Genomic DNA, 22,540 nt, shown 5'->3' with positions numbered 1-22,540 from the left:
TACAGTGCCTTGCACAAAGTAAGTGCTCAATAAATATGATTGAATCAATGAATGAATGAACACAAGCACACAGAAGTACTTTGGAGGTGATGTGGAAGTGGTGAAGTGGCATAATTTATTTTTATAATCTCTTAGAACCTCAGTATTGTAGAAAAATTAGAGGGTCCACACATTTTAACATGCCATCTAGGAAAACCTGAACTTTCTCCCCAAATATAAATATAAGCATTTAATAGGAAGTCATCAAAGCAATAACAAAAATTACCCTTTACCTAGTTATTCATATTAAGATTTTTAAACTTGGTGCAAACACCTAGAAAGATTGTATTTTTTCCAGAAGAAAAAACTAAGGTTTAAATTTGACTGATCCAAACATGTCTGGGTCAGTGAGGACCAAGAAAAGAACCTGGTAGAAATGATATTGAACAGATTTTAATAAAGTAATCAGCAGATACTGTAAAGATATGGTAACCTAGCAATAAACAGTTGGGATTCCACACTGCTGTGACAAAAAGAAACAGAGGAAAATGAAGAGAGATGGAGTTGGGGATGGATGGGTACACAGAAAGGAATGGAGAGAGATGGAGTTTACCATTCTGGTGTGGAATCTTTCCACTCATCCTTTTACAATGTTCTCCATCTACTACCCCTTTTTTCCCTGACTGAGTGTAGACTGAGAAGGAGGCACCCCATTAAGAAAACTTTCCTGGGCTGGGGAGGAAATATCCCATGAGGAACACTGGGCTGAGAAGGAAACAATCCATGAGGAAAACTTTCCTGGGTTGGAGAGGATACTCCCCATGAAGAAAAGTGTGCTGGTCTGAGGAAGAAGAAGTACCACATGAGGAAAACTGTGCTGGGCTGGGGAGGAAACATCCCATGAGGAAGACTGTGCAGGAAAACTGCTAGATCAGATTTCTTCCAGTTTCCCCTCTCCACCATCCAAAATATACATACTCTATATGGAACAATGTGGGGGAAGAGTTAACTAGAAGTGAATCTACCTATCTTTCGTTGCCAGCAAGATTTTAACCAGAATCGCTAGGGATAGGCTATTTTAAAACATAATCAACAATGTAGTACCTAAGTCCAGTGTCTTCTGTGAGAGTGAAAAGCAGCCCAGTGGTTTTGTCTTTGCAGCAAAACAGAATCAGAGAAAGTGCAAGGCCTCTGTATTATTTTTGTTAACCTAATAAAAAGCACTTCACATCAATAGACCAGGGCTCTGGAAATTGCCAGAAAAATTTGTCTGTCCTGAGGAATTCACCAAGATTCTTAGCCTACTTTCTGATGAAATAATTGGTTGAGTGAGAAGTACTAGTAGTATAAATTCTACCAGTACGTATTAGACATTCACTTGGTGCTGTGTACTGTACTAAATGCTTGTGAAGTCCAAAATAAAAAAAAAGCAGCACCTTCCCTTGCCTACAATCAATCAATCGTACTTATTGAGCGCTTACTGTGTGCAGAGCACTGTACTAAGCGCTTGGGAAGTACAAGTTGGCAACATATAGAGACAATCCCTACCCAACAGTGGGCTCACAGTCTAGAAGGGGGAGACAGAGAACAAAACCAAACATACTAACAAAATAAAATAAATAGAATAGATATGTACAAGTAAAATAAATAAATAAATAGAGTAATAAATGTATACTAATAAATGTATGTACAAACATATATACATATATACAGGTGCTGTGGGGAAGGGAAGGAGGTAAGATGCGGGGATGGAGAGGGGGGCGAGGGGGAGAGGAAGGGAGGGGCTCAGTCTGGGATTGAGGAACTGATCGATTAATCAATCAATCATATTTATTGAGCGCTTACCGTGTGCAGAGCACTATGCTAAACAGTGCTAGACTACAATATAACAGAGTGGGTGGATGCATTTATACTTTAACTGAGGATACAAACACAAAATTAATCATAAGTAGTCAAAGTGAATAATTAACTAAACATGTATACAAAAGTGCTGAGGATTGGCATGAGGATGACTTCCAAATCTCCCTCTCTGGCCCTGACTTCTCATGTGACTTGTAATCCCACATCTCTTCATGCCTTCAGGACACCTCCATAGTGTAGCTTAGTGGATAGAGCCCGGGCCTGGGAATCAGAAGGACCTGGGTTCCAATCCTGCCTCTGCCACTTCTCTGCTGTGGGACCTTGAGCAGCTCACTTCACTGTCTCTGTTCCTCAGTTCTCTCATCTGTAAAATGGGGATTAAGACTGTGAGCCCCAAGTAGGACAGGGGCTGTGTCCAAATGGATTAACTTGTATTTATCCCAAGGCTTAGAACAGTGCCTGGGACATAGTGCTTAACAAATGCCATAAAAAAATACAATGTTCTCACATTCAATCCACTACTGGTTGCTCCTGTTCCATATTTCCTGATCTGCTTCATCATCATCATCATCATCAATCGTATTTATTGAGCGCTTACTATGTGCAGAGCACTGTACTAAGCGCTTGGGAAGTACAAATTGGCAACATATAGAGACAGTCCCTACCCAACAGTGGGCTCACAGTCTAAAAGGGGGAGACAGAGAACAAAACCAAACATACTATCTGCTTCTCCCTCTTCTGCCAAACTGCTACCATCCTAGTTCACAAGCTGTGTTGTTTCCCCAGCTAGGCTACTGCATCAGCCTCCTCACTGTCCTCCCAGCCTCTAGCCTCTCCCCCATTTAATGTTTCTGCTTTGCTCAGCCCACATTTCTTTTCTCCTCAAAACAGTCTGACGGCTCCCTGTGTCTCTTCACATCAAGCAGAAACCCCACAATCGACTTCAAGTTTCTCCATCTAGCCCTGCCTTACCTAACTGCTCTCTTCTCTGGCTATTAGCCAAACCGTTGTCTTCCCTCTTCTAACCCTACCTCGCTCTTGATTCTCCTGGTCTCCATCCTCTCTAGCTCACACCGTTCCTGGCCTGGAACTCTCTCTTCACAACAGACAGATCACAGCTCTCCTTACATTCAAATCCCTCTTAAAATGGCACCATCTCTAACAAGCCCCATTAAGACAGTAAAGATCTATCCCTACATGCAAACAACCCTGGTGAGAATGTCAGTCTCGGATTTATCTTTTCCAACCTCTCCGTTGGTCTTTTCAGTCACGCTTAGGTTCATGGCTAGGTGCTTGTCAACAGTAGTGCATTCTTCAAAGATACAGCGCTTAGAACAGTGCTTGGCACATAGTAAGCTCTTAACAAATACCATCATTATTATTATTATTATTACAGGACAACTACATATACACATTTTAGGCTATCAATCAATCAATCCATCAGTGGTATTTATTGAGCGTTTACCATGTGCAGAATACTGTGCTAAGTGCTTGGGAGAGTCCAACAGAGTTGGAAGACATGTTCCCTTCCCACAACAAGCTTGTCTCCTCTGCCAGAGGAAATCACAGAACAGAGGCAGAAAATTCAGGCTTTCAATTTCAATTTCCTAGATTAGCCAGGTCACAGGCTAGAATCTATGTTTTGTTCTGTCAGTCAATCATATTTATTGAGCACGTACTGCGTGAAGAGCACTGCACTAAGTGCTTGGGAAAGTACAATATAACACTAGACAGATTCCCTGCCCGCAACAAGCTTTCAGTTTAGAGGGAGGGGAGATAGATACTAATATAAATAAATAAATGAATAAATGAATAACAGATATGTACATAAGTGCCGTGGGACTGAGGCGGGGAGTGAATAAAGGGAGCAAGTCAGGGCAATGCAGAAGGGAGTGGGAGAAGAGGAAAGGAGGACCTAATCAGGGAAGGCCTCTTGGAGAGGATGTGCCTTCATTAGAGAAGCAGTGTGGCTCAGTGGAAAGAGCACCGGCTTTGGAGTCAGAGGTCAAGATTGAAACAACAGGATTTAGTGATAGAGGGGACTTGAGGATAATGCCAAAGTTGTGAGACAGGAAGGATGGTGGTGTTTTCTACTGCAATGGGAAAGTCAGGGGGAGGACAGGGTTTGGGTGGGAAGATAAGAATTTCTGCTTTAGACATGTTAAGTTTGAGGTGACAGGAGGACATCCTAGTAATATGATGGCATTTATTAAGCACTTACTATGTGCAAAGCACTGTTCTAAACGCTGGGAAGGTTACAAGGTGATCAGGTTGTCCCACAGGGAGCTCACAGTCTTAATCCCCATTTTACAGATGAGGTAACTGAGACACAGAGAAGTTAAGTGACATGCCCAAAGTCACACAGCTAATTGGCAGAGCCAGGATTTGAACCCACGACCTCTGACTCCAAAGCCCATGCTCTTTTCACGGAGCCATGCTGCTTCTCTGGTAGAGATGTCTTGAAGGCAGGATGAAATACAAGGCAACAGGGAAGGCAAGAGATCAGGGCTGGAGATGTAGATATGGGAATCCTCCACATAGAGGTGGTAGTTGAAGCCATGGGAGTGAATGAGTTCTCCAAGGGACTAGGTGTAGATGGAGAATAGAAGGGGACCCAGAACTGAACCCTGAGGGACCCCCACAATTAGGGGATGGGAGCGGGAGGAGGAGCCCGTGAAAGAGACTGAGAATGAGAGGCCAGAGGGATAGGAGGAGAACTAGGAGATGACAGTGTCAGTGAAGCCAAGATTGGGCAGTGTTTCTAGGAGAAAGAACTGGTCGACAGTGTTGAGGGCAGCTGAGAGGTCGAGAGGAAATAGTATGGAGTGTAGGCCATTGGATTTGGCAAGAAGGAGATCATTCTTTTACAAGGGCAGTTTCTGTGGAGTGAAGGGGACAGAAGCCAGATTGGAGGGGGGCAAGGAGAGAATTGGAGGAGAGGAACTTGAGACAGCAGGTGTAGACAACTCACTCAAAGTTCTGGCAGTGGACAGCTGACCTATCTCATGATCTGTTGAGATTGGTAAGGAACTTTGTAAATAGAAATGAAAGACTTCACCCCAACCACCAGACTGCTCTAAATAAAAGTGTCAAAATTTTCTCTGTGCATTCCAGAGTCCATGGAGATTGCTTACCTTCCTAATTTGTCTCCAAGCCATCCTCCAAAGAAGGAAGAGATCATTCCTCCTATGGCGAAGATGGACACGGACAGAGACCAGTACAAGGTAACAGTTTCATGGGATGAAGGCGGACCAGCCTTTTCCATTTCTGCAGGCATCACTGTATCATCCAAATCGACAAGTGCATAATCTGTAAAGTTGGTTATCATTAGCTCATCCAAGGAGATGCCCAGTACATGTCTGTAATGGGACGCTATCACCTGAAATTAAACACATAACGCAAACAGTCAAAAACACACTTTTGCCAGTTTTCCCTGGAATCATTTTAAGGGGCAACATGGTGGAGTGTGATGATCACTGTTTCAGGGGGCTCTAGAATTTGGGGTGAATCACTGAATCTTGGTCTGTTTCTCTCTGGGGGTTGTGGTTGATTGTTATAATTAGGACCTATAATGAACGGGGCTTGTGTTACTGTACACTGTCAAAGCAAAGCTAATTTGCTGCAGAATTCCCAAATTTTTACTATCCATGAACTGGTGGAAACCAGTTTACCAATCAATGGCATTTATTGCATGGTTACTGTGTGCAGAGCACTGTACTAAGCACTTGGGCGAGTACGCTACAACAGAGTTGGTAGAGACATTCCCTGCCCAGAACGAGTTTAGTAATCTAGAGGACATAAATATAAATCTTAGCCAAAAGGCCGAGGCGCTTAGGAAAACAACCTATTGATAGCAAGACAGTAACGTGGGCTTGTGAAATAATGGACCATGTTACAGTGGGGCTTCAGTGAGGAGACCAAATTTATCACATTAATGGCATAAGGATTTGGGAAATCACGGCTGAGTCAGCAGGGAGATGATATATTTTTGACAAGATTTGAAATAATCATTTCTGTTTCCAGTCAATAGAGGGCTGATTTAAGATTCAGGTTGAAGCAAACCTAACGGGCACAAACTCGAACAAGTGGCTTTCAGCCTAGCCAAAAACATGATGGCAAAAATCATGTTGAAAATCCCCCTTACATGGAATTGAAAAAAAGGATGATTCTGTTTGGGCCACTAAGAAACATGGGGTTTGGATTTTTTAAAAAAATATGCAAAATATATGTGGTATAGTACATAGAGGATGGGCCCAGGAGTCAGAAGGCAATGGGTTCTAATTCCAGCTCTGCCACTTGTCTTCTGTATGACCTTGGGCAAGTCACTTAACTTCTCTGTGCCTCAGTTACCTCATCTGTAAAACGGGGACTAAGACTGTGAGCCCAATGTGGGACAGGGACCGTGTCTGATCCAATTTGCTTGAATCTACCCCAGCACTTAGTACAGTGCCTGGCGTATAGTATGTACTAAAAATATCATAATTATTAATTATTTATTTTATATATATATATATATATATATATATAGGCCCTTCCATACTTGGGCTGAGCCGGTCAAAGAGTTTTGCAAAACATTTCTTAAAAAGTTTGTCTACCCCTCCATTCACCCTCTCTTTACCTTCATAAGTTCTTCCAAAATCCACCTGGCAGCTTGCCATGGGGAAGGTCAGTCAGTCGACTGTATTTAATTGAGCGCTTACTGTGTGCAGAGCACTGTACTAAGCATTTGGGAGAGTAAAGTATAATATTAAACAGACATATTCCCTGCCCACAACTAGCTAACAGTCTAGAAATGAAACAGTCAGCGTTAGGGGAATACCAGCTGGAGCCTTGCCTTTGGTTGTTAAGGTTTCTGACCAAAGACCCACAGAGAGCATCTCACACAACCACAGGCTCAGCAGAAATTTTTGAAATAGTAGGCTAACAAGAGTGACGAAGGTTACAGTGGCTACTGAGGTGGCTATTCTGGCTTCTCCCTGCTAGTCCATGACACTATAGCATAGTATAGGCACTCTGCTGGGTCACTTTGGCCATAAATGGGCTTGGCATGTAAAGTGAATAGACTGCACCTTTGCTTTCTACTTATTCATTGCACTCTGTGCTCTAGAAGAAACAAGACTTCATCTCCTCTTCTGTATCACCCTTACACTTGGATTTCATTGATTCATTTAATCATATTTATTGAGCACTTACTGTGTGCAGAGCACCGTACTAAGTGCTTGGTAAGGACAGGTTGGCAATATTTAGAGACAGTCCCTACCCAACAGTGGGCTCACAGTCTAGAAGGGTGAGACAGACAACAAAACAAAACAAATTAACAAAATAAAATAAATAGAATAGTAAATATGTACAAGTAAAATAAATAGAGTAATAAATACGTACAAACATATGTACAGGTGCTGTGGGGAGGGGAAGGAGGTGTGGGGGATGGGGAGGGGGAGGAGGGGGAGATGAAGGAGAGGGCTCAGTCTGGGAAGGCCTCCTGGAGGAGGTGAGCTCTCAGTAGGGCTTTGAAGGGAGGAAGAGAGCTAGCTTGGTGGATGTGCGGAGGGAGGGCATTCCAGGCCAGGTGGAGTATGTGGGCCGGGGGTGGACGGTGGGACAGGAGAGAATAAGGCACGGTTAGGAGGTTAACGGCCGAGGAGCGGAGGGTGCGGGCCGGGCTGGAGAAGGAGAGAAGGGAGGTGAGGGAGGAGGGGGCGAGGGGATGGACAGCCTTGAAGCCGAGAGTGAGGAGTTTTTGCCTGATGCGTAGGTTGACTGCTAGCTACTGGAGATTTTTGAGGAGGGGAGTAACATGCCCTGAGCTTTCTGCACAAAGATGATATGGGCAGCAGCGTGAAGTATAGATTGAAGTGGGGAGAGACAGGAGGATGGTAGATCAGAGAGGAGGCTGATGCAGTAATCCAGTCGGGATAGGATGAGAGACTGAACCAGCAGGGTAGCAGTTTGGATGGAGAGGAAAGGGCTGATCTTGGTGATGTTGTGGAGGTGAGAAAGGCAGGTTTTGGTGACGGATTGGATGTGAGGGGTGAATGAAAGAGCGGAGTCGAGGATGACACCAAGGTTGCGGACTTGTGAGATGGGAAGGATGGTAGTGCCGTCAACAGTGATGGGAAAGTCAGGGAGAGGGTAGGGTTTGGGAGGGAAGATAAGAAGTTCAGTCTTGGACATGTTGAGTTTGAGGTGGCGGGCAGACATCCTGATGGAGATGTCTTGAAGGCAGGAGGAGACACGAGCCTGGAGGGAGGGAGAGAGAGCAGGGGCAGAGATGTAGATTTGGGTGTCATCAGCATAAAGATGATAGTTGAAGCTGTGGGAGCGAATGAGTTCACCAAGGGAGTGAGTGTAGATCGAGAACAGAAGGGGACCAAGAACTGACCCCTGAGGAACCCCTACAGTAAGGGGATGGGAGGGGGAGGAAGAGCCCGCAAAAGAGACTGAGAATGAATGGCTGGAGAGATAAGAGGAGAAAAAAGAGAGGACAGTCTGTGAAGCCAAGTTTGGATAGCGTGTTGAGGAGAAGAGGGTGGTCCACAGTGTCGAAGGCAGCTGAGAGGTCGAGAAGAATTAGGATAGAGTAGGAGTCATTGGATTTGGAAAGCAGGAGGTCATTGGTGACCTTTGAGAGGGCAGTTTCCATGGAATATAGGGGGCAGAAGCTAGATTGGAAGGGGTCGAGGAGAGAGTTGGTGTTGAGGAATTTGAGGCAGCGTGTGTAGATGACTCATTCAAGGAGTTTGGAAAGAATGGTAGGAAGGAGATAGGACAATAACTAGAAGGGGAGGTGGGGTCAGGAGAGGGTTTTTTTAGGATAATAATAATAATGATGATGGCATTTGTTAAGTGCTTACTATGAGCAAAGCACTGTTCTAGGTGCTGGGGAGATACAAGGTGATCAGGTTGTCCCGCGTGGGGCTCACAGTCTTACTCCCCATTTTACAGATGAGGTAACTGAGGCTCAGAGAAGTTAAGTGACTTGCCCAAGGTCACACAGCAGACATGTGGCAGAGCTGGGATTTGAACCCATGAGCTCTGACTCCAAAGCTCGTGCTCTTTCCACTGAGCCTAGTTCACCCCTCCCTCAGCCCCGCAGCACTTAGAGAAGTGGTATGGCTTAGTGGCTAGAGCCCGGGCCTGGGAGTCCAAAGGTCATGGGTTCTAATCCCGGATGTGCCACTTGTCTGCTGTGTGACCTAAGGCAAGTCACTTCACTTCTCTGAGCCTCAGTGACCTCATCTGTAAAATGATGATGGAGACTGTGAACCCCACGTGGGTCAGGGGACTCCATCCAACCCAATTTGCTTGTATCCACCTCAGTGCATAGTACAGTGCCTGGCACATAGTAAGCACTTAATAAATACCATAATAATTATTATTATGTACATATGATTGATTAATTTATGTCTGTATGTATGCATGTATATATTCATTTTCAATGGTGTTTATTAAGCACTGAAAGAGCACGGGCTTCGGAGTAAGAGGATGTGGGTTCTAATCCTGGCTCCACTGCTTCTCTGCTGTGTGACCTTGGGCAAGTCAAGTCACTTCTCTGGGCCTCAGTTACCTCATCAGTAAAATGGGGGTTAAGACTGTGAACCCCACGTGGGACAGCCTGATTACCCCTTATCTACCCCAGTACTTAGAACAGTGCTTGGCACATAGTAAGCGATTAACAAATATCGTAATCATTAACATCGCCAAGATCCGCCCTTTCCTCTCCATCCAAACTGCTACCTTGCTGGTTCCCTCTAGACTGTGAGCCCGTTGTTGGGTAGGGACCATCTCTATATGTTGCCAACTTGTACTTCCCAAGCGCTTAGTACAGTGCTCTGCACACAGTAAGCGCTCAATAAATATGATTGAATGAATGAATGGTTCAGTCTCTCATCCTATCCCGCCTGGATTACTGCATCAGCCTCCTCTCTGATCTCCCAGCCTCCTGTAATTCCCTGCTTCAGTCTATACTTCACTCTGCTGCCCGAATTACCTTTCTACAGAAATGTTCAGAGCATGTCACCCCTCTCCTCAAAAATCTTCAGTGGTTGCCTGTCAACCTTTGTATCAAGCAAAAACTCCTCACTATTGGCTTCAAGGCTCTCTATCACCTCACCCCCTCCTCACCTCCCCTCTGTCCTTCTCCAGCCCAGCCCACACCCTCCGCTCCTCTGCTGCCGCTAACCTCCTCACTGGACCTCGTTCTCTCCCGTCCCACCGTTGACCACTGGCCCACGTTCTTCCCCTGGCCTGGAATGCCCTCTCTCCACACATCCGCCAAGCTAGCTCTCTTCCTCTCTTCAAAGCCCTACTGAGACCTCACCTCCTCCAGGAGGCCTTCCCACACTGAGCCCCCCTTTTCCTCTCCTCCCCTCCCCAATGCCCCCCCGCCCCACCTCCTTCCCCTTCCCACAGCACTTGTACATATTTGTACATATTTACTACGGTATTATTTTACTTGTCCATATTTACTACTCTATTTATTTTATTAATGCTGTGCATATAGCTATAATTCTATTTATTCTGATGGTTTTGACACCTGTCTACATGTTTTGTTTTGTTGTCCATCTCCCCCTTCTAGACTGTGAGCCCATTGTTGGGTATGGACCATCTCTATCTGTTGACGACTTGTACCTCCCAAGCGCTTAGTACAGTGCTCTGCACACAGTAAACGTTCAATACATATGATTGATTGAATGAATGAATGAATGAATGTATCAAACACTATTCTAAGAGCTAGGGTAGATATACGTGAACTAGGACAGACTCAGTCCTTGTCCCTCATGGGGTTCACAGTCCAGGTAAGAGGGAGAACAGGTATCTCCATTTTGTGGCTGAAGAAAGGGAGACACAGAGAAGTTAAGTGACTTCCCCAAGGTCACACAGCAAGCAATTGGCAGAGCCAGTATTAGAACCCAGGTTCTTCTGACTCCCAGGCCTATGGTTTCTCCATTAAGCCATGCTGCTTCTTATATTATTATATTATATTAATATCTGTCTCTTCCTCTACAGTCTAAACTCACTGACGGCAGGGCATATGTCTACCAGCTCTGTTATATTGCTATATTGTATTCTCCAGAGCACTAAATATAATACTCAGTGCACAGTAAGTTCTCAATAAATATGATTGATTGATTGAACAAGACTTGCAGGGATGAGAGATTACTAGCACTATCAACAGTTCCTTGGGATAGATTTTGGTCCCTAAATTTTCAGAGGTTTGTCCATGTTCTCAGTAGGAGACTCACGTGCACACAGTAAACACTCAATAAATATGATTGAATGAATGAATGTCCACTCCCACAATCCCACACTCTGATAACGGGGTATTTTAAAAAAAGTTTTCCTGTAGGGAATTCCTACTTTGATCTCAATCTGCACACGGTCAATTTAATCAAAACCCCAAGCTAGCACTGGCAGAGATTGCCCAGAGCTGATATGGTGATGCTCTTTTAATGAACTCATCCCAATAGCTCAATGATATCAATGTGTCCCCCCTTATTAGCAAGTAGCATGGCAGGCTTTCCCAGTCATATCCTCCACATGTCATTTCTTTTTACCCTTCCCATCCTCAAATCTTTATTCAGCTTGTACTATTCTTATCAGTTCTATTTTAAGGAAAGGGGAATTGGATGTTCAACCCTTTTTGCTCATCAGCGGTAAACCTTTCTCCGCTCCCCCATCTATATCTTCTCCAAGACCTCATAACTGTTTCCTTGTACTCTGTAATGGGTGGCATAAAGACTGTGAGCCCACTTTTAGACTGTGAGCCCGCTGTTGGGTAGGGACTGTCTCTATATGTTGCCAATTTGTACTTCCCAAGCGCTTAGTACAGTGCTCTGCACATAGTAAGCGCTCAATAAATACGATTGATGATAAAGCTTGGCCTCCTGGATATAGCCCGGAACTGGGAGTCAGAAGGACTAGGGTTCTTTTAATCCCGGCTCTGCCACTTGTCTGCCGCGTGCCTTTGGGCAAGTCACTTAACTTCTCTGTGCCTCAGTTACCTCATCTGTCAAAAGGGGAGTAAGACTCTGAGCCCTATGTGGGACAGGGACTGTGTCCGACCTGATTAACTTTCATCTACCCCAGCACTTAGTACAGTGCCTGGCACACAGTAAGTGCTTAACAATACCACATTTATTATTATTACTTATGGCCTGTTGTTGCTCTTCCCCAGCTCCTACTCAACGTCTTTGTCTGATAAGGTAGACTATCAATGGACATTCTGGGAAAAGCCACCCTATCACAGCTTTTATGATGGGTATTATTAGAACCCGGGTTCTAATCCCAGCTCCGCCACTTGTCTGCTCTGTGACCTTGGGCAAGTCACTCAACTTCTCTGTACCTCAGTTTCCTCAACAGCAAAATGGGCCCACCTAGACTGTGAGCCCAAAGTGGGACAAGGACTGTATCTGGCCTGATTAACCTTTCTCTACCCCAATACTTAGAATTATATTAATGTCTGTCTCCCCCTCTAGACTGTAAGCTTGTTATGGGAAGGGAATGTTTCTATTTATTGTTCTATTGTACTCTCCCAAGTGCTTAGTACAGTGCTTTGCACACAGTAAGCCCTCACTAAATACTATTGGATGGATGAATGAATGAATAGTGCTTGACACATAGTAAATGCTTAACAATGCTAGTAAAAAAAATTTAAAAATTTGCTCTCTTCTCCTCGCAAATTTTCCTTTTTTACCCCTTGGGCAATCCTGGGCCCTGGACAATAATGACGGTATTTGTTAAGCACTTACCATGTGCCAAACACTGTTCTAAGCGCTGGGGTAGATACAAGGTAATCAGGTTGTCCCACGTGAGGCTCACAGTCTTAATACCCATTTTACAGATGAGGTAACTGAGGCACAGAGAAGCTAAGTGACTTGCCTGGTCACACAGCTGACAAGTGGAGGAGGCGGGATTAGAACTCACAACCTCTGACTCTCAAGCCCGTGCTCTTTCCACTAAGCTATGCTGCTTCTGGTGGATCAGCTGTGACTGTGGTTTCAGCATGAACTCTAAAAACCATGGCTGTGAATCATTCATTATCACAGATTACACTTTCTCCAGAACTTAGTTCAGGGCCCTGCACACAATAAGCGCTCAATAAATGCCAGTAATTAATTCATCACCCAGGTCCCGTTCTCAGCAGATCACCAATTGGGCAACAAAGTCAAATTGCTTCGCTCTACAGTTGTGCTCCGCTCCAACCAAGGATTTTTCACCACCCTCCAAAATGCGTCCACTTTACATCAGAGAACAACACTGGTGCCAAGGGCAAAGTATACTGCTCTGCTATTGACAGAGAGCTGATAAAAGCCTGACTTTTGGAATTTGCCACCAGATCATTAGAGAGGTTTGACCTACCTTCTGTGGGGCATTGATCACTCCAGCGTTGTATCCAAACTGAAAGGAGCCCAGGACTGCAGTAATGACGGAGAAAAACAAAGTTGCAGTGGAGTCCTGGGAAGGGACAAGAATACAAAAGCGAATAATTCCAGTCTCACGTCTTTCTGTCTGACGCTAAACCAATTTCTTAAAGACCTCCAGTCTGGGCTGTTTCTGTTCTTGGGCCAAAATGCTCCATTTGTTTGACGGATGTTTTAAATATGAGAATGCCAAAGCTATTAATCATTTCCTCTCTCTATTGTCCATGCATTATTAATTCTGCACTAAGCTTCGGGATGGAGGGTCTTTTGGTGCTTAGAAGCCACGTCGTTCTTTTCTTTATAAATATTTCAGATGTCAGCTGTGCCCTTGAATCGTGGCTGTGTGGGAGGACGCTTCTAAGGCAAGCCAAGGTACCCCGTCTTGGGTGGCCTCTCCCTCCCATTAGCTTCAAACTGGGCAGAAGGAGTGAGTTATTGATTTGGTGTTATTCATTCCTTCATTCATTCAAATCATATTTATTGAGCACTTACTGCGTGCAGAGCAGTGTGCTAAGTGTTTGGAAAGTACAATTTGTCAACAGATGGAGAAAATCCCTACCCAACAACGGGCTCATGGTCTAGAAGCGGGGAGACAGACAACAAAACAAAACAAGTAGACAGGCATCAATAGCACCTGTATATATGTGTATATGTTTGTACATATTTATTACTCTATTTATTTATTTTACTTGTACATATCTATTCTATTTATTTTATTTTGTTAATATATTTGGTTTTGTTCTCTGTCTCCCCCTTCTAGACTGTGAGCCCACTGTTGGGTAGGGACTGTCTCTATATGTTGCCAACTTGTACTTCCCAAGCGCTTAGTACAGTGCTCTGCACACAGTAAGCACTCTATACGATTGATTGATTGATAGACTTATAGATATATACACATGATTAATAAAATAGAATAATACATATGTACATATATACACAAGTGCTGTGGGGCAGGGAGAGGGGTAGAGAAGGAGGAGGGAGACAGGGAGATGGGAGGGGAGGAGGAGCAGAGGAAAAGGTGGGGCTCAGTCAGGGAAGGCCTCCTGGAGGAGCAAGATTTCAGTAGGGCTTTGAAGGGGGGAAGTGTCCTATACTCAGGGAAGGGAGAGAACAGAAGATGAAAAGCAACGTGGCTCAGTGGAAAGAGCCCGGGCTTTGGAGTCAGAGGTCATGGGTTCAAATCCCGGCTCCGCCACTTGTCAGCTGGTGACTCTGGGCAAGTCACTTCACTTCTCTGGGCCTCAGTTCCCTCATCTGTAAAATGGAGATGAAGACTGTGAGCCCCCCGTGGGACAACCTGATCACCTTGTAACCTCTCCAGTGCTTAGAACAGTGCTTGGCACATAGCAAGCACTTAATAAATGCCACCATTATTATTATCTGCTGCAAATGCATTCCTGACAAAATGGGCATCTGCTTGGGATCATCAATCAGAATTTGAATGATCTTTGTCATCCCCATCACTGTCATCATCTAGGTACTATAACCATTATGTCTTTACGGCCCGGCAGTTAAATTGTTAGTAGGCAAGAGGGAATCTAGGATAGTGGGGTTGGAGCTGTTTTCTTCCTCAGATTCAAATTGCTAAAGGATATTATTGTGAGATTATTATTGCTATTTCTAGGGGCTGCATCTTTGGAAGGGACCTAAGAGTCATCCAGCTCCTCTTCCCCACCACCACACACACATTAATTTTCTTCCCTGTTCCAGGCCCGGGAGTCAGAAGGTCATGAGTTCTAATCCCGGCTCTGCCACTTGATGGTTGCGTGGCATTAGGCAAGGCGCAACTTCTCTGGGCCTCAGTTCCCTCATCTGTAAAATGGGGATTAAGACTGTGTGGGATAGGGACTGTGTCTAATCTGATTATTTTATATCTACCCCATTGCTTAGAACACTGCCTGGCACACAGTAAGAGTTTAACAAATACCATAATCATTATTCATTCATTCATTCAATCATATTTATTGAGCGCTTACTGTGTGCAGAGCACTGTACTAAGCACGTGGGAAGTCCAAGTTGGCAACAGATAGAGATGGTCACAACCTGAAAGAGGGCTCACAGTCTAGAAGGGGGAGACGGACAACAAAACTAAACATATTAACAAAATAAAACCAATAGAATAGTAAATATGTACAAGTAAAATAGAGTAATATGTACAAACATATACACATATATACAGGTAAATACCACTGAATGAGTGAATGAATTTATTATTATTATTAAGTGCTTATGCTTAATTCCTCCCTCCAATTAGATTGTTCTCCTTCTTAGACTGTGAGTCCCATGTGGGACAAGGACTGCGTCCAACCTAATTAACTGGTATCTACTCCAGCTCTTAGAACAGTGTTGGACAGATAGTAAGTGCTCAACAAATACCATAAAAAAAAAGATGGGTCATTCCCTTGGACTTTTCTTTCCTTAAGAAAGGAGCTGGGACCAGTCCCCAAGCAGCCAGTTACAACTCAAGTGTTTGGACAAGAAGGATTCAGCTCTTCTCCATTTTTTCACATTTGCATGGAGAGAAATGTCCGAACCTCTCTGGTAGGCTGTTTGCCCTCGGGCAATTCATTTTGGTATACTGACCAGAAATTGTGAGACCACCTAAAATAATTTAACAATATGTTATTAATAATTATACTAACTATGCTTTGAATTAATGTGGCATTAAGTCCTCTCTAAACTATATAAGCTCCTTGTGGGCAGGGATCATGTCTACCAACTCTATCATACTGTACTTTCCCAATGGCCGGGGGAGACAGACATTAATATATATAAAAAAATGACAGACATGTATATAAGTGTTGTGGGGCTGGGAGGGGGGAAGAACAAAGGGAGCAAGTCAGGTGATGCTGAAAGGGAGTGGGAGAAGAGGAAAGGGGGGGCTTAGTCAGGAAGGCCTCCTGGAGGAGGTGTGCCTTTAGTAAGACTTTGAACAGGGAGAGAGTAACTATTAGATTTGAGGAGGGAGAGCATTCCGGGCCAGAGGCAGAATGTGGATGAGGGGTGGGTGGTGAGATCAAGACACAGTGAGAAGGTTAGCATTATTCATTCATTCATTCAATCGTATTTATTGAGCATTTACTGTGTGCAGAGCACTGTACTAAGTGCTTGGGAAGTACAAGTTGGTGGCATAGAGAGACGGTCCCTACCCAACAATGGGCTCACAGTCTAGAAGGGGGAGACAGACAACAAAACAAAACATGTGGACAGGTGTCAAGTCATCAGAATAAATAGAACTAAAGCTAGATGCACATCATTAACAACATAAATAGAATAGTAAATATGTACAAGTAAAATGAATAGAGTAATAAATCTGTACAAACATATATACAGGTGCTGTGGGGAGGTGAAGGAGGTAGGGCGGGGGGGATGGGGAGGAGGAGAGGAGAAAGGGGGCTCAGTCTGGGAGGGCCTCCTGGAGGAGGTGAGCTCTCAGTAGGGCTTTGAAGGGAGGAAGAGAGCTAGTTTGGCAGATGTGTGGAGGGAGGGCATTCCAGGCCAAGGGGAGGACGTGGGCTGGGGGTCAACGGCAGGATAGGCGAGAATGAGGCCCAGTGAGGAGGTTAGCAGCGGCAGAGGAGCGGAGGGTGCGGGCTGGGCTGGAGAAGGACTGAAGGGAGGTGAGATAGGAGGGGGCGAGGGGATGGGCAGCCTTGAAGCCGAGAGTGAGGAGTCTTCGCTTGATGCGAAAGTTAACTGGTAGCCACTGGAGATTTTTGAGGAGGGGAGTAACATGCCCAGAGCATTTCTGCACAAAGATGATCCGGGCAGCAGCATGAAGTATAGTTTGAAGTGGGGAGAGACACGAGGACGAGAGATCAGAGAGGAGGCTGATGCAGTAATCCAGTCGGGATAGGATGAGAGATTGAACCAGCAAGGTAACGGTTTGGATGGAGAGGAAAAGGCAGGTCTTGGCGATGTTGCAGAGGTGAGACCAGCAGGTTTTGGTGACGGATTGGATGTGAGGGGTGTGAGAGAGCAGAGTCGAGGAAGACACTAAGGTTGCAGGCTTGTGAGACAGGAAGGATGGTAGTGTCCTCAACAGTGATGGGAAAGTCAGGGAGAGGGTAGGGTTTGGGAGGGAAGATAAGGAGTTCAGTCTTGGACATACTGAGTTTTAGATGGTGAGCAGATATCCAGATGGAGATGTCCTGAAGGCAGGAGGAGACACGAGCCTGAAAGGAGGGAGAGAGAGCAGGGGCAGAGATGTAGATTTGGGTGTCATCAGCATAGAGATGATAGTTGAAGCCATGGGAGCGAATGAGTTCACCAAGGGAGTGAGTGTAGATAGAAAACAGAAGGGGACCAAGAACTGACCCTTGAGGAACCCCTACAGTAAGGGGATGGGAGGGGGAGGAAGAGCCCGCAAAGGAGATTGAGAAAGAAAGGCCGGAGAGATAAGAGGAGAACCAGGAGAGGAAGGAGTCTGTGAAGCCAAGGTGGGATAGTGTGTTGAGGAGAAGGGGGTGGTCCACAGTGTCGAAGGCAGCTGAGAGGTCGAGGAGGATTAGGATAGAAACAGAGCCCTTGGATTAGCATTAGAGGAACGAAGTGAGTGGGCTTTGTTGTAGTAGGAGAGTAGTAAGGTGAGCTAGGAGAGGCAAGATGATGAACTGCTTTAAAGCCAATGGTAAGGAGTTTTTGTTTGATGTGGAGGTGAATGGGCAACCGCTAGAGTTTTTGAGACTAAGCTTTTTGTGGGCAGGGAATGTATCCATTTAATGCTGCACTGTACTTTCCCAATCACTTAGAAAAGTGCTCGGCACACAGTAAACGCTCAATAAATACTACTGAATGAATGAATTAGTGCTCTTCACTCAGTAAGGGCTCAATAAATACCACTGATTGATGGATTGAACTTATCCCTGCCTCAGTTTCCTCCTCTGGAAAATGGAGGTTAAATACACATTCTCCCTTCTACTTAGATTGTGAGCCCCTTTATGGGACAATGAGCCAATTTACATTTTTTTCAAAAGCTTTCTTAATCCTCACAAAACCACTGGGAAGAAGGAGTAGTGTCGTGTCTATTTTAACAATGAGGAAGTTGAGGCTCTGAGGGCTTAAGGTAGCCCCACAATAGTGCATCACAAGCATTTTGATTCTCAGGCTTGGACTTTAACCACTAGCTCACAACTCTCTTTTCATTCTCTAAAAGTAACTGTGGCATTTAAATGCTAACTACTGGGTCAATTCAAGATATGCCCCTGTCCCATATGGGGCTCACAATCTAAGTAGGAGGGAGAATGTGTATTTAACCTCCATTTTCCAGAGGAGGAAACTGAGGCAGGGAGAAGTTAAATGACTTGTCCCAAGGCCACACGGCAGCCAAGTGGCCGAGGTGGAATTAGAACCCAGGTCTCCCAACTCCCAGGGCTGCACTCTTTCCCCTAGGCCATGCTCCTTCTTGATACTCCTCTCTCTTACCTCCAGCTGTGGAATCTCCTAAGAATCCAGGGGGAGGAAGGAGGGAGTCCTCTATATAGCCCTGAAGACTGACTTTGGACACCTGATATTCGCCTCACCCTCAGCACCACAGCACTTATGTAAGTAGCTATAAATCATATATTAAAATTAATTATATTAATATCTGCCTCCCCCATGAGACTGTAAGTTCACTGTGGGCAGGGAATGTGTCTGTTTATTATTATATTGTACTCTCCCAAGCGCTTAGTTCAGTGCTCTGCACAGGGTAAGCACTCGATAAGTACCTTTGATTGACCAACTGACTGGAATGTATCTGTCAATTCTTGTATTTTCCTAAGCTCGAGTACAGTGTTCTGCACTTGGTAAGTGCTCAATAAAATGATTGATTGATTAATTGCTCTGCCCACAGTAAACGCTCAATAAGTACCTTTGATGATGATGATGATGGTGACTGATCTTTCCACCAACACTGTCCAATAAGTACATTAGTACTCCCTTGGCCCCAGAATTATTCCTGAGCCCCTGTCCTGGGCATTAAGAAAATCCAAGCCATTTTCTGTTCTCATGGGTATGATGGAGTCAGAGACTTGGGTAGAACATAATAATAATAACTGTGGCATTTGTTAAGCGCTTACTATGTGCCAGGCACTGTACTAAGTGCTGAGGTGGATACAAGCAAGGTAGGTTGGACACAGTCCCCATCCCACATGGGGCTTACAGTCTTAATCCCCATTTTACAAATGAGGTAACTGAGGCACAGAGAAGCTAAGTGCTTTGCCCAAGGTCACACAGCAAGTAGACAAGTGGCAGAGCCTGGATTAATAATAATAATAATAATAATAATAATAATAATGGTATTTGTTAAGTGCTTACTATGTACCAAGCACTCTTGAAGTGCTAGGGTGGATACAAGGTAATGAGGTTGTCCCACATGGGGCTCCCGGTCTTAATCCCCATTTTACAGATGAAAGAACTGAAGTCCAGAGAATAATAATAATAATAATAATGGCATTTATATTAAGCGCTTACTATGTGCCAAGCACTGTTCTAAGCACTGGGGAGGTTACAAGTAGATCAGGTTGTCCCATGGGGGGCTCACACTCTTAATCCTCGTTTTACAGATGAGGGAACTGAGGCACAGAGAAGTTAAATGACTTGCCCAAAGTCACACAGCTGACAATTGGCGGAGCCGGGATTTGAACCCATGACCCCTGACTCCAAAGCCCGTGCTCTTTCCAATGAGCCACACTAATAATAATAATGATGGCATTTATTAATCGCTTACTATGTGCAAAGCACACCTCTCTAGAACCCAAGACCTTCTGACCCCCATGTCCATGCTCCATCCACTACACCATGTTGCTTCTCTAGTACCTCATAGAACCTCATAGTACTTCACAGTACCTCACACAGGGCTCAGGATCAAGACAGCTTGGCATCCTAAGATGCAGCGTGGCTCAGTGGAAAGAGCCCAGGCTTTGGAGTCAGAGGTCATGGGTTCAAATCCCTGCTCTGCCAATTGTGAGCTGTGTGACTTGGGGCAAGTCATTTCACTTCTCTGGGCCTCAGTTACCTCATCTGGAAAATGGGGATTAAGACTGTGAGCCCGCTGTGGGACAACCTGATCACCTTGTTACCTCCCCAGCGCCTAGAACAGTGCTTTGCACATAGTAAGTGCTTAATAATTGCCATCATTATTATTATTATTATTATTATCCTAAGCAATGCAAGAGGCTGTTAAATGCAGGGGAATCAACATAGTCTAGTGGATAGAGCTCAGGCCAGGGAATCAGAAGGACCCAGGTTCTAATTTCAGCTCCTCCATTTGTCTGCTGGGTGACATTGGGCCAGTCACTTCACTTCTCCCGGCTTTTGTTACCTCATCTGTAAAATGGGTATTAAGACTGTGAGCTCCGTGAGAGACAAGGAATGTGTCCAACCTGATAGTCTTGTTATGCACTTAGTATAGTGCCTGGCACCTTGTAAGCACTTAAAAAAAGAATCAGATGGCAACCAACAGATTAGTTTGTCTAAATTATAGAGTGACCTAGGTGGCAACTGATAGTCTGGGATCACAATTTATCACCTCTCTCACTTTTTAGTAGTACTTTCTCATTTTTAGACTGTGAGCCCACTGTTGGGTAGGGACTGTCTCTATATGTTGCCAACTTGTACTTCCCAAGCACTTAGTACAGTGCTCTGCACACAGTAAGTGCTCAATAAATATGATTGATTGATTGATCAACCTGTAGTATTTATTGAGCACATACTGTGTGTACTTACCTGTGTACTAAGCAGTTGGGAGTGTATGATAGAATTAGACGCAATACCTGTCCTCAATCAATCAATCGATTGCATTTATTGAGTGTTTACCGTGGGTAGACCACTTGTACTAAACAGTCAGGAGAGTACAATTGAGTTTGGCCTCAGTCAATCAATCCATGGTATTTATTGCATGTTTACTAAACAAGGCCACTGTACTAAATGCTTTGGAGAATACAATACATCAGAGTTGGCAGTCACTTTCCCTGTCCACAATGAGCTTACAGTCTGGAGAGGGAGACAGACATCAATAGAAATAATTTATAATAAATTATATATAGATATATACATAAGCGCTCACCCTCTCAGGGTCACACCTGGAGAGTTTCTAGTACTCTACCAGTCTCAACTACGGGAGGGAGAGTCAAGCAGAGGCCTACTCATTCCACTCCTAGCTTGGGCAGTGGCTAGAGAGTGGAAGGCAATCTGCTACAAGTCAAGACTCCCCTGTGCTGGGCAGCAGCAGCATGGGAGAGAGTCAGCAGTGGAGACTAAACCTTACTGTGTGGAAGGAGGCAATGGTATACCACTTCCATATTTTGACCAAGAAAACTGTATGGATACACTACCAGAACAATTTCAGGTGGAGGTGGGGCATTTGGGGAGACACGTGTCCATTGTGTTGCTATGTGTTGGAGTTGACTCGACAACGTAAGACAAGGCGTAAGTGCTGTGGGGCTGAGGGCTCGGAGAACACTAGGTGCCTAAGGTCACCGATCCAAGTGCATAGATAACACAGAAGGGAGAGGGACCTGGGAAAAGGGAGCTTAATCCGGGAAGACCTCTTGAAAAAGGAACTTAGATTCTAGAGGGAGAGACAGGCACTAAAATAATACAGAAAGGGGGACTTAAGTGCTTTGGGGCAGTGGATGTGTGTGTCGGGGTCAGGGGCCAGGAAGTAGAATAAATAACCTAGGGTTCAGGTGAAACCGAAATTTTGAATGGGGTCGGGGTAAAAAAGGTGGGAAGATAAAATGTTAATCAGGGTTGAATCAGGGTGACCCAAAAAAAAGCTTTCCACAAGTCGTAGGGCAAGTGGCCCCACCAAAAATTCTGACTCGGAGATGCATAAATAAATATGGGGGGAAAAAAGGTGGGAAGAGAAAATATTAATCAGGTTTATCAAATAAAAGCTTTCCACAAGTCCTAGAGCAAGTGGCCCAGCTGAAAATTCTGATTTGGAGATGCATAAGTAAGAGCCAGAAATCCCCAAACTGTTTGCGCAGAGACTAGGAACAGTCAGATCAATGTGGCTATTTCCTATCTATCTTCTGCCATCCTGCTTTTTTCTTAATAGTATTTGTTAAGCATTTACTATGCGCTACTATTCATTCATTCTTTCATTGTATTTATTGAGTGCTTACTGTTAGCACTGGGACGGATAAAAGTTAATTAGGGTGGTTACAGTCCCTGCCCCATATGGGATTCACAGCCTAAGTAGAAGGGAGTAGGATTTAATCCCTATTTTATAGATAACTGAGGCACAGAGAACTGCATGACTTGCCCAAGGTCCTACAACCTACAAGTGTCAG

General features: G+C 44.6%; 1 protein-coding gene and 1 non-coding gene across 2 annotated transcripts in view; one reads left to right on the top strand and one right to left on the bottom strand.

Moving 5' to 3' along the window:
* Positions 1-22,540, bottom strand: part of SLC2A2 (solute carrier family 2 member 2) — a 93,882-nt gene that overhangs the window by 64,441 nt on the left and 6,901 nt on the right. Inside the window, exons 2-3 of the mRNA XM_038744467.1 lie at positions 13,201-13,296; positions 4,974-5,218 (exon numbers count right to left, since the gene is read on the bottom strand). Of these exons, the coding sequence (XP_038600395.1) occupies positions 4,974-5,218; positions 13,201-13,296 (341 nt within the window). The remainder of the gene's footprint in view (positions 1-4,973; positions 5,219-13,200; positions 13,297-22,540) is intronic.
* Positions 21,308-21,445, top strand: LOC119936685. The gene has a single exon (XR_005453822.1). It is a non-coding gene; the product is annotated as a small nucleolar RNA SNORA7 (small nucleolar RNA).

The sequence above is a fragment of the Tachyglossus aculeatus genome, chromosome 1 (genome assembly GCF_015852505.1).
Source record: "Tachyglossus aculeatus isolate mTacAcu1 chromosome 1, mTacAcu1.pri, whole genome shotgun sequence".
Lineage (NCBI taxonomy): Eukaryota > Metazoa > Chordata > Mammalia > Monotremata > Tachyglossidae > Tachyglossus > Tachyglossus aculeatus.
This window is presented reverse-complemented; position numbering and strand designations above follow the sequence as displayed.